At 46.0% G+C, this 12,045-nt stretch overlaps 1 protein-coding gene across 4 annotated transcripts in view; it reads left to right on the top strand.

Annotated features, from left to right (window-relative positions):
• The window catches only part of CPED1 (cadherin like and PC-esterase domain containing 1), a 223,477-nt gene that overhangs the window by 39,232 nt on the left and 172,200 nt on the right, over nucleotides 1-12,045 (top strand). For all 4 annotated transcript variants that reach the window (XM_033958590.1, XM_033958592.1, XM_033958591.1 and 1 more), the window contains exon 4: nucleotides 2,177-2,252. In XM_033958590.1, coding sequence (XP_033814481.1) covers nucleotides 2,177-2,252 — 76 coding nt within the window. The remainder of the gene's footprint in view (nucleotides 1-2,176; nucleotides 2,253-12,045) is intronic.

Raw genomic sequence — 12,045 nt, 5'->3', positions numbered from 1 at the left:
GTCGCTGTAACCTTACGCAAGCGCTTTCCTGCATCTGTACGCGATTGTGAGGTGAAGTCCAATTGCGTGCAGACACAGGAAAGCGCTTGCTTGAGGTTACAGCAGCGAAGGCGGGCAATGTTCCAGAACGTAAGGGAACCATTGGAGGCAGTACAGCTTATGGAGGAGGAGGTGAGAGCTGAAGGCTGTAGTGGACGCGACCACCGGACACATAAGGCACAAGTTTTCCATAAAGAATCATTCTTTATAATAGAAAAATAGAAATAGACGGCAGATAAGGGCCACGGCCCACCAAGTCTGCCCATCCCAATAACCCTCCCCTACCTTTCTCTGTGAAGAGATCCCACGTGGTGATCCCATTTTGACTTAAAATCAGGCACGCTCCTGGCCTCGACCACCTGCAGTGGAAGATCATTCCAGTGATCAACCACCCTCTCGGTGAAGAAGTATTTCCTGGTGTCACTGTGTAGTTTCCCGCCCCTGATTTTCCACGGATGCCCTCTTGTTGCCGTGGGGCCTTTGAAAAAGGGCCTCAAAATAGTTGGTCCCATATCTTGTCTCTTGCAGTTGATACTTTGATAGTTGCACTGCTTTCAGCTATGTATAGCTGAAATGATCAGAAACGATTAAGGCAAGATTTATAAACTATAAACAATAGTTCTGGTCTAAAGATAACTGTTTAAAATCAAAGGCCATAATGTAGATATTCATAGCTTATTTCAAAATGCACTTTATTATTTTCTTAAGTGGTATATTTGGGAAACAACTGGGATCTTTTACCTTTATAATGCATTTCATGGAACTTGGCTTATCCTTATATCACTTGGAGACCCTGTTACTATGCTGCAGTAAAATAAAGCCTTAGCACACCCTTACATAGCAACATAGTAAATGACGGCAGATAAAGACCTGAACGGTTCATCCAATCTGCCCATTAGTTATACCTATTAAAAATACTGTACATGATTAATTTAACTTGTCTCTTCTTTGATATTTCTGGGTCATAGACTGTAAAGTCCACCTGGTACAGTATAATCTCGTTATAACGGACTCGCTTATAACGGAACCTCATCTATAGCGGACGAGGTCCGCTGGCCTCGGCCATGCGCCTTTATAAACATGCAGAAAATAATCGCATATAGCGGACTCGCATATAATGGACTTTCAGATATAACGGAGAACCAATTTGGTCCCCAGAGCCGCTTTTAGCTGCAGTTTTGTTTGGCTATAACGGACATGGAGGCTCCGCCTATAAGGTGCTTGGCGTGCCGGTGATATAGTATCAAAATGCAGCCCAGAAGAAAATGACAGAGTATTTTTCTTTCCAAGACAGTGCGACATAATGCTTTAGAACATCTTTTAGTGTTCTGGTTTCGCAATCATTTCGTGCCATTTGTTCTTGATGTTGCAGATATGGTTGTGCAGTGACTGTTGTTCATTGATTGTACGCTGTTTCAAGTTGACCTAAATAAAGTTTTAAAAAAATGCAACTCTGGCTATAACGGTCTCTGGATATAACGGACTGTTTTTCCAGGTCCCTTGAAGTCCGTTATAACGAAATGATACTGTATTGTCCTAGGTTCCAAATGCTGAAGTCGCCGTACGAGCTCACTCCAGCCTATCCAACCATCCTGTTTGCAGGATATCTACCATAAAGTCTGGCCAGTAACATCCTCATGTTCCAAGTTAGTGGAGTTCCCATTGTTGCCCTCCCCAGCCCAATCCTACACCAGATCATCACATATGGGACTGTTCCTGACTCTCAGTCCAGCTCTCTCTTCTAGCCCATCCTTAAAGTCAGACTTCCTTGCTGAGGGAATAAGATCTCTGACTGCAAATAGACAGTAGCAACAAGACATTAAACAATGGTCCTATTATATGGAATTTCAATGGGACATTATCTTATGTGTGACTTATTTTTTTGAACCATCTTTACGATGCTTTCGGGCAAAAGCGACATTACTGCTGCAAAAAGTATTTTATGAGTGGGCCCGAAACATGAAGTTCCTAATTCTGACCTAAATATTTGTCATTCTGTCTGTCAAACGTGATCTCTTAAAGGCCATTTTAGGGTTTCTAGTCATGTGAAACATGTCTGTAGTGTGCTTTGAAAGTTTTAATTCACAACACCAGTTTAACCCATGATTGATTCATTAGAATCTTGCTCTGTTTACAGGTCAATCTGATACCAGAGATAAGGGACTTGCTTTGTAGAAAAGAAGGTTTATGTCAACTTTCCAGGACATTTCCAGGTAATCTTTAGTTTATAGTTTATTAGAATTTCCTACACCAACTTTGCTGACATTGTCTACAATTTTAAAACAGAAACAGGAAAAAAAAACCCCAATCCTAACTTCATTTAGTTAAGATAGAACAGAGTATTTATCATCAAACATCTCAAGACAAAACCTTTTGAATTGGTTTCATTTTGCATGAGAGTCAAATAGTTTTCAGAAAATTGCCCCTTTAAGGCTTTTCCAGGAAAACCTTTGCTTTCTCATCATAAGTACAAAATACTAAAATATTCCTTAACATAAATGGCAAATTTGACACCCTAAGGATGGATTCAAACATCCTTTCAGCCAGCCTTTGTTAACAAGGTATTGGGGAGCGGGGGGGTCATTGGGGGTACAATGGCAGCAGAAGGAGGGAGTAGGCATCCCTCCTGCTGCCAGGGTGTGTGTGTGTCGGGTGGGTTGATTGACGGCGGCAGCTGAAGGGAGTGTGCATCCTTTCCGCTACTGGGGGTGTGTGCCTTGGGCGGGTTGCTTGAAAGTGGTGGCGGGAGGGAGTAGGCTGCTGGGGGGGTATGTGTCAGGGAGTTGCTTGATGGCGGCGATTGGAGGGAGGGAGCATTCCTTCTGCCAATCTTTGATTTGGGGTGTTTAAAAAAAAATAAAAAAATTGTGGGTGTGTTTTACGCATGTGCAAACAGGGCAGCTGCCCTGGGCCTCACAGCTCCAGGAGGCCCTGTGGTTTGGACATTTCCCTTTGTTGGGCCATCTCCCTCTCTTCCCCTCACCTTTGTGGCGCTTTTCCAAACCAAAGTTTTCTCTCTCAGAAGGGCCCTGATGTGGTAGTCGTTCTCACTAGTTGCATGTGGCTTTTCCGAAACTTCTCCTCTGATGCAACTTCCTGTTTCTGACGCATCGCATCAAAGGAGAAACTTTGGGGCAGGCGTGTGGAGTTAGTGAGAATAGCTGCTGCATCAGGGCTCTTCTGAGAGAGAAAACTTTGGTTGGAAAAGTGTCCGCGAAGGTTAGAGGAAGGGAGGGAGATGGCCTGACAAGGGGAAGAGGTTGAGTGGCATTTTAGGTTATTGTATGGAGACAGACGCTGGATGGAAGTGGGGAGGAGAGAGAGGGGAGCAGATGCTGAATGGAAATGGTGAGGAGAGAGAAAGGGCACATGCTGGATGGAAATGGTGAGGAGAGAGAAAAAAATGGCATATGCTGAATTGGGGGAAGAGGATAAAATTAGATACTGGAAGGGGTGAGGGAAGGAGGTGGCAGGCTGTAGGTAGACATAAAGAAAAGAGGGAAATTGAGGAATGGATAGTAAGAAAGAAGTTACAGATACCAGATCTGAGGGGAGGAAAGGAGGAGAGAGATATGCTAAAATCTGCTGGGGGGGGGGGGAAGGAGACAGAGATGGAAGGGAGGTAGACAGATGCCACATCATGAGGGGAGTGGAGGAAAGAAGATGGATGTCAGACCAATGGGGGTGAGGGAGAGATGGAAGGGAAAGGCAGTCAGTTTCTGGAAGAGGCAGAGAGAGGGCAGACAGTGGATGGAAGGAAGATGAGAAAGCAGAAACCAGACAACAAAGGTAGAAAATTTTTTTTCTATTTCTTTTATTCATTTTTTTTGCTTTAGGATAAAGTAGTATTGTAGCTGTGTTGATAAACATTTATAAATTGAAAATGGCAATAAGGTAATCCTTTTTATTGGACTAATTTTAATATATTTTTGACTAATTCAGAGACCAGAACCCTTTTCCTCATGTCAGGACAGGGATACTGTAACAGCAGTATACTTTACTGACCTGAAGAAAGAGGTTTTGACCTCTGAAAATTAATTAAGAAATGTATTAGTACAATAAAACGGTGGGCACTAAATTTTCTTCCCACCATACCCCATGCCTCTTCCCCAAATGCAAAATATAAATGCCTAAGTTGGTGTGCTTCCCAAAGCCCTGCCAGCTGGAGATCTCTTCCTCTAGTTTGGCGACCGGAACTCTTCAAGCTCTGCAGCTGGTGGCAGTTCAGAGATAGTGCTGCTAGCTGCAGAGCTTGGAGATTACTGGCTGCCAGACTGGAGGACGTGGTCTTCAACTGGCAAGGGGAATGGCTAATTTTTGGTGTACCTGGGTCTGGGATGCCTGTGTGGTTCAGAACAGAAAGAAGTGCATATCTGATTTTTATTTCTCCAGTGTTGGAATACTTGCTGGGGTTCCCAGTTCAATTTGTTGGGGTTCCCAGTTCAATTTCTATTTGTGATCCTTTGGTAAAGGTCTGTCTGTATTTTGTGTGTAAAGAAGTACAGTGGTGCCTCACACAACGAACTTAATTGGTTCCAGGAGCAAGTTTGTTATGTGAAAAGTTCGTTATGTGAAACGTGTTTTCCCATAACAATACATGTAAAAAAAAATAATTTGTTCTGTAGCATAAAATATGCTGTCATTTTTCCCCATTTCCCTGTGCAGCAGCATAAGGGGTTAGGGAGTTTCTCAGGCTGGCAAACTGTCTTCTCCTCTCCCTCTCTAATGCTCCTCCTATGCTTTCCTTTTCTGTTCTCTTCCTCCTTCACCATCCCCTCCTCTTTGTCCAATCTCTCTCTCTCTGCTTCTCTCCTCCTCTCTGATTTTCTTCTTCTACCTTGCCTCTCCTCCACCCTCTGATGCTAGTCTCTCCTGATTCCCCCCTCTGGTGCTGGCCGACTCGTGGCTGGCACCCATTGGCTGCTGCGCGCGAGACCTGCCAGCGGCCGGATGCAATGGGAAGCAGTCATCTGTTGGAGGCTGTAGTCGGGAGTCAGCGCCGTTAAAGCTGGTGGTTCTGCTTAGAAAGAACCATGCGCCTGTTTAAAACTGTCACGCCGCTGGAGCCGGGAGGCGACAGAGAGCAACCGTTGCCAATCCAGCGCGTCTCTCCCCGTCTCCTCCCTGTGCGCGTATGCTCGCTCTCAGGCCTCCCCTCCCCACCCCACCATCCTAACTCATACCTGAGGCCGTCCACCACCAACACCACTTCCGCAGCTCGCTCGCGCTTCGATACCCCGTCCCCTCTGACGCGGCCGCGTCGCTGGAAACAGGAAGTGTTTGGGGGGGAGGGCTAGATGCTGGATAATCAGGGGAAACAAGTGAGAGAGGGCAGTTAAGCGCAGTGCCTGCGCGGAAGGATGCAGCTCGGGCGACTTCGTTGTGTGAAACGAAGTCCGTTGTACGAATCAAGACAAGAAGTTCGTTGTGCGCAGCGTTCGCTGTGCGAGGCGTTCGTTAGGCGAGGCACCACTATAATTTAAAGTTGTTTTATGTGTGGTAGTAATGGGAGGTGGGGATCATGGGCCCCCTCCTTAATTTCTGCCCTGGGCCGCAGGATGTCTAAAACCAGCCCTGATTACAAATTAGCATTATCAGTGCCGTAATGCATTTAAAGCCAAGCATGGCTTAAAATCTCCCTCTAGATATTGGATCCTTTGGCAGTTGTGTTATCTTCAGAATGCCTAATGGGAAGACTGGTTGACTGCACTACTAAGTGAATGGTACCTAGTTAGATCAGCAAGTTGGGTCTTCCACTGCCAGGTAACTGGGAGGTAGCATTCCCATCCCTAGGAGGAAGGGCATCGTAGTCATTGCCTAAGGGCAGCCTTATTCAGAGTCCATGATTGTAGGGTTCTGGAAGGAGTCCTGGCACTTCAAGGGCAATTATATAACTGGGCATGTGCAGTTATGTAAATCTTAATTACCACTTACACAGGCAAAGACACCATGGCCCTGATTCTATAAATCAGTCGTAAGCGCCATTGAGTTGGGGTTACCAGACGCTATTGAGTTGGGGTTACCAGACATCCGGATTTCCACCGACATGACTGCTTTTTCAAGGACACGTCCGGGGTTTCGGAGGCTTTTCAAAACCCAGCACTTTGTCTGGGTTTTGAAAAGCTTCCCGTCAAAATTGCATCGGGAAGGGGCATCCGCGCATGTGCGGACGCAATGCAGCCATGCCACAGGCGCTTGATGTCATTGCGTTGCGTCTGCGCATGCATGGATGACGTCTGGGGGAGGCTGGGGGCGGCGGAACGCGGCATGACACAGGCGGAACGGGGTGGAATGGGGCGGGGCCACGGGACCGGATTTTACTTCGGGAAAATCTGGTAACCCTACGTTGAGCGCAATTGTCAATCACTCTGCTAGGCTGTTTATACAGTAGAATCGTACCTAGTTTGCGCTTAAACATTCTTAGGCACTAGAAGGCGCTAAAAGCTTAGGCCAGGGTTTTCTTGACCTTAATGAGTGCGCTTAAGGTAGGCCCCTCCTGGAACCTAAGTGAAACCACACCCCAAATCTGCCCAGATTCCGCCCCTAAGCACACCTACTTTCTGGTAGGCGCTTAGGGTAAGGCGCCTACCAAATAGTTCATTTTTTAAAATTGTTTTTAAAGCTGTGTTTAATGGCGCTTTCAATTATCACTGCTGATTAAACTAATTAACAAAAATTAAGTTAGGCACCTGGATTGGCTAGGCGCGCCAATCTAGATGCCTAACTGCAGGCGCCGTTTAGAGAATCGAGGCCTATGTGCTTTTTTACAAGGGTGCATAGAAGTGCTTTGCCCCCCCCCCCCCTTTTTACAAGACCGTGATAGCAGTTTTTAGCGCAGGTCGGTGTGCTGAATGTTCTGCGGGAGTTGCGGCAAGGTCCCGCGATGACTGCGTCGGCCAGGTCCACCCCTTCCGACGTAACTTACTTCTTCCAGAGCACAGCCGGCAGACGCAGTCATCGTGGGTCCTTCCAGCACCTCAGCGCGGCTGCTGACTCTGCTCCAGAGCAAGTATGTTGGAGGGGTGCAGGTCCTGTGTTGCACAATAGGGCAGGATGTTCCGGACCCGGACCTGGCCAGCTGTGCACCCCTTCCAGGTTGTGCACCTGGGGCGGTCCTCTCCCTTGGTACGCCACTGCTACCAATCCAGGGCAAGCAGTGGCTTCCCCCATGTCTTTCTCAATAACAGACTATGGACTTTTCCTCCAGGAACTTGTCCAAACCTTCCTTAAAACCAGCTATGCTATCCGCTCTTACCACAACCTCTGGCAACGCGTTCCAAAACATAACTATTCTCTGAGTGAAAAAAAATTTCCTCCCATTGGTTTTAAAAGTATTTCCCTGTAACTTCATTGAGTGTCCCCTAGTCTTTGTAATTTTTGACGGAGTGAAAAATCGATCCACTTGTACCTGTTCTACTCCACTCAGGATTTTGTAGACTTCAATCATCTCTCCCCTCAGTCGTCTCTTTTCCAAGCTGAAGATCCCTAACCGTTTTAGTCTTTTCTCATCAGAGGTGGTGGATACATGGAACGCGCTTCCAGAGACTGTTGTAGACAAGAAAACATTAAATGGTTTCAAAGAAGGTTTGGATAGATTTCTAGAAGAAAAAGGGATTGAAGGGTATAGATAGGTATAGGCCACTACTCAGGCAATGGGCCTGATGGGCCGCCGCGGGAGCGGACCGCTGGGCAGGATGGACTTATGGTCTTCCTCAGCGGAGGCAACTTCTTATGTTCTTATGAGAGAAGTTCCCCCCTCTTTACCATCTTGGTCGCTCTTCTTTGAACCTTTTCTAACGCCATTGTATCTTTCTTGAGATAAGGAGACCAGAATTGAACGCAATACTCCAGATGAGGTCGCACCATCAATTTGTTAGATCTTCTGGCTAATACATCCTAATCAATCGATAATCAATCAATTCCAACTTACACTAGTATTCTATAATGGATTATTGGCGCCGAGATGCCATTACAGAATTGTCATTCAGCATGCTGCATTGAGGTGTCTAACTTGGGACACAATGTTATTAATTAGCCCCAAAATTCCCTGGGTAGTTGCGAATGACTTATGCCACCAAATTCCAGACCTGGTTCTAACTGTGCTGAAAAGAAGAAGAAGGGTGTGGTCAAAAAGACACAGGCAAGTCAGTCCTAGCTTTAGGGTTCTTTTGCTTCAGCAAAGATTTTTAAATTGAGAAATCTCTTGAAGGCAAAACCAGAAATGCTCTCCCAATTTCTAGATTCAAGTGGTTGCTTTTAATAATGCCATGGTTTAGACCTGAATAAAACTGACATGTACAGTACAGTCTTCCAATTAAATATTATGATTTTCTGTAAACATTTTGCTAGTTTAGGGAGGCTTATCATTGACATTCATGCACATGCAATGTTTTACCCTCTTAGATGTTCATCTGATCCTAAATTATAATCTAACTACAGCAGTGCTGTCAGTGTTGATAAGACAGTATTATTTGATTTGTTGCTGTTTCCACTTTAGAGGAAGGCGTTTCTGCAGCGTTATACAAGCATTATGGTGAGAGGGAGCAGTGGGAGTTATGATTTTGATTTCCAGCCAGGCATAGTTTGTAGATGAAAAGTCTTTGTATATAAAGTTTGTCAACTGGAGAAGTTTAAAGGTTACCGACCGGCTGCCAGAGAATTCAGACTTTTTTTTCAATGAAGGGAAGGGTCAAAATCAGGTTAACTTATTTATGACTTCAGACGGTTCATCAGAACAAGAATCTTATCAAAGCAACGGGTTGTTGAAACTCGTTTCATAAAGCAGTGTTCTTCAACCTTTTGACACCTATGGACCTGCGGAAATAAAATAATTATTTTGTGGACCGGAGGTTGAAGGACAGTGGGCTGAGTCGTGGGCCAGACCCCGCCCAACTCCACCCAGTCTCCACCCCAGACCCCGCCCCCATAATATTACTAATTGTAACATCATTTTTTCCCATTCATTTTACATATAATCTTATTAACAACACATAATGGTTAACCACAAAATTAAACTACACAAAGCACACTGTATGCTTCTCAATATTTATTCCTACCAGAACACAGATAACCCCATGCAAATACGGGCCCAAAAACTAAAAGTACTAATATATACAAACAAATCCTAAGGTGCAAAACTCTGCATGCAGGACAACCGCAGAGGAAAAGAAACAAATGCATTTTTCCTGAACAGACAGCAGATGTAAATCAATCACTAAATTAATAAATAAAATAATTCCCCCTACCGTTGTTGTCTCCCTCCCTCCATGCTGTGCCTTGCCTTCTGGCCTGCCCCTTGGTGTTATCTTTGGGCCGGCTCCCTCTTCCTCAGTGCTGCAGTGCACAAAGCCGTAGACAGCGTCCCACGCCTCATCTGGAAGCCTTCCCTCTGACTTTGCGACGTCAGAGAGAAGGCTTCCGGTTCAGGCGCAGGACGCGTGTAGGAGCCTCTGCCCACGGATTTGGGCACTGCAGCACTGAGGAAGAGGGACCCGACCCGAAGACAACGTCGCGTCGATCACACCGTGGACCGGAGGCTGAAGAGCACTGCCTGGGCCCGATGTACATACCGGCCCTGTGGACCGGCAGGAAATTTCTGTGGACCGGCACCGGTCCACGAACCGACGGTTGAAGAACACTGTTGTAAAGTCTTCAATCTTAAGAAAAAACATCCCTTACTATGCAGGACCAGTGAATACATTAGAAAGACTAAGGCCCTCTTTTACTAAGGTACGCTAAGTGCGTTTTAGCGTGCGCTTTTAGTGCATGCTAAATCAAAGCGTGTGCTAACCGCTAATACGTCCATAGGATAACATGCACGCGTTAGCGTTTAGAGCGTGATTAGCGCGCGCTAATATTTACCACACGCTATAAAGCATAGTGCACCTTAGTAAAAGAGGGAGTAAGCAATCACTTAGTGCAAGGGTAGGGAACTCCGGTCCTCGAGAGCCGTATTCCAGTTGGGTTTTCAGGATTTCCTCAATGAATATACATTGAAAGCAGTGCATGCAAATAGATCTCATGCATGTTCATTGGGGAAATCCTGAAATCCCGACTGGATTGCAGCCCTGGAGGAGGGACTTTGACACCTGTGGTGTAAAGAATCTGCATGAGGGAGGCTGGCCTTCAGCAGATTAAAGAAAAAGAAGATCTCAATATAAGTCAATGAGGATCCTGGTTTTTACCATATTCTGTGAATATCAATCTGGAAGAGTTAGAGATGCAAGCAAGCTAGTAAAAGGCTTCCATTAATCCAGGGGTGTCAAAGTCCCTCCTGGAGGGCCGCAATCCAGTCGGGTATTCAGGATTTCCTCAATGAATATGCATTGAAAGCAGTGCATGCAAATAGATCTCATGCATATTCATTGGGGAAATCCTGAAAACCTGACTGGAATACGGCTCTCGAGGACCGGAGTTCCCTACCCCTGACTTAGTGGGTGTCAAAGAGCAACATTTACAAAAAAAAACACAATACGTAGATCCTGACAGCCGCATAAAATCAAAGAACCACCAATGTCTGGTTTTGTCCACAGGAAGGGTGAGCAATTTCTCAGTCCACCTATTTAGCTGGGCTAGATGAAATCTGGAAAATCATTTTCATTATGTATTTCAGTGATTCCCAACCCTGTCCTGGAGGAACACCAGGCCAATCGGGTTTTCAGGCTAGCCCTAATGAATATGCATGAGAGAGATTTGCATATGATGGAAGTGATAGGCATGCAAATTTGCTTCATGCATATTCATTAGGGCTAGCCTGAAAACCCAATTGGCCTGGTGTTCCTCCAGGACAGGGATGGGAACCACTGATGTATGTGACACCAAGATATTGATGTTTTAGTGATGTCCAGGCTGACCCTCCTGTGTATTGGGCATGGCGCAATAGGCTGCATGCTTTGATGTTACTTGAGAGGAGTCGGGTGCGTGCTTCCTTTCGACAGAAAAAATTTTTCCTGCGGGTTTGGGGGCCCTATATCTATTCACTGTCCCCTAGAAGTCGGAGCTTAATTCTTAATCTGCTGCGGCTTTGAGCTGTTCTGAGCGGTGAGTGGGGGTGCTCGGATGTGCCTCTCCCCGGCAGTGGTTCTCTTTTTTTAAATTTTCCTCCTTTCTGCCCCTTTTGGTGGGGGCGGGGGGGGGGGGGTAGTGTTCCTCTCAGGGCTCATCAGAGTACAGAGCTCTGTTTGCATGGTATTTTGGACTCTGGTGTTTGGGCCTCCCCAGTGGCACAGGGTTGGGATGCTGCTGGTTTCTGGGCTTGCTTATTCTTGCTTCTTCTTTCTGATGCTTGGATGGTCTTGGTTGGGGGATGGTTTGGGGAGGGGTTGGGTTTGGGGGGTGGGTGGGCGTTGGGGAACTTGTTGCTTTTCCACATGCTTGTATCTTTTTGCTGTGTTATTTTCGCTTCAATAAAAATTGCTTTACACTAAATTGTGATGTCCAGTTTTCTGTTGTCGATGTGTTATGGGTGTTCGTTATTTTGAGTTTCATTGTCAGAGAGGAAGGGAATAGAGGCAAGAAAATTAATTGAGGAGGTGGAAAATTCCTCCAGGGTGACTGACAACTTTATTTATTTAGGTCCCATTTATTAAGCTGTGCTCGGGTTTATTATCGCCAGCTGCTGCGGTAAAAGCTCCGATGCGATAAAAAACCTTAACACAGCTTGATAAAAGGGGAGGGGGGTTACTAAGTTAAGGACCCATTTACTAAAATGTGTTAGCAAATGGGCTTAGGGCATTTTGACACAGGACTTTCTAACAGGGAAAAAGTTAAGTTTTCAGTAAAATGTGGGGGCTTACAACCCCCCACACCACCCACAACGCCCCCACAACGTGGCGCGATCTCTGTTAAGTAAAGTGGGGGGGTTCCCCCCACACCCCCCCCCCGTCGGAGCCGTAAAAACAGTAATTTTTGCGGCGTGTGCCTCCGCGCTGCACTCAATTGTCTGCACGCGCCTTTGTCCTGGCGCGCTTTTGACCTGACACCCACAAATGCATTGTAGCGCCACCT

Source organism: Geotrypetes seraphini, chromosome 9, assembly GCF_902459505.1.
Source record: "Geotrypetes seraphini chromosome 9, aGeoSer1.1, whole genome shotgun sequence".
Taxonomy (NCBI): domain Eukaryota; kingdom Metazoa; phylum Chordata; class Amphibia; order Gymnophiona; family Dermophiidae; genus Geotrypetes; species Geotrypetes seraphini.
Note: the sequence above shows the minus strand (reverse complement) of the source record. Positions and strands in the feature narration are given on the sequence as shown.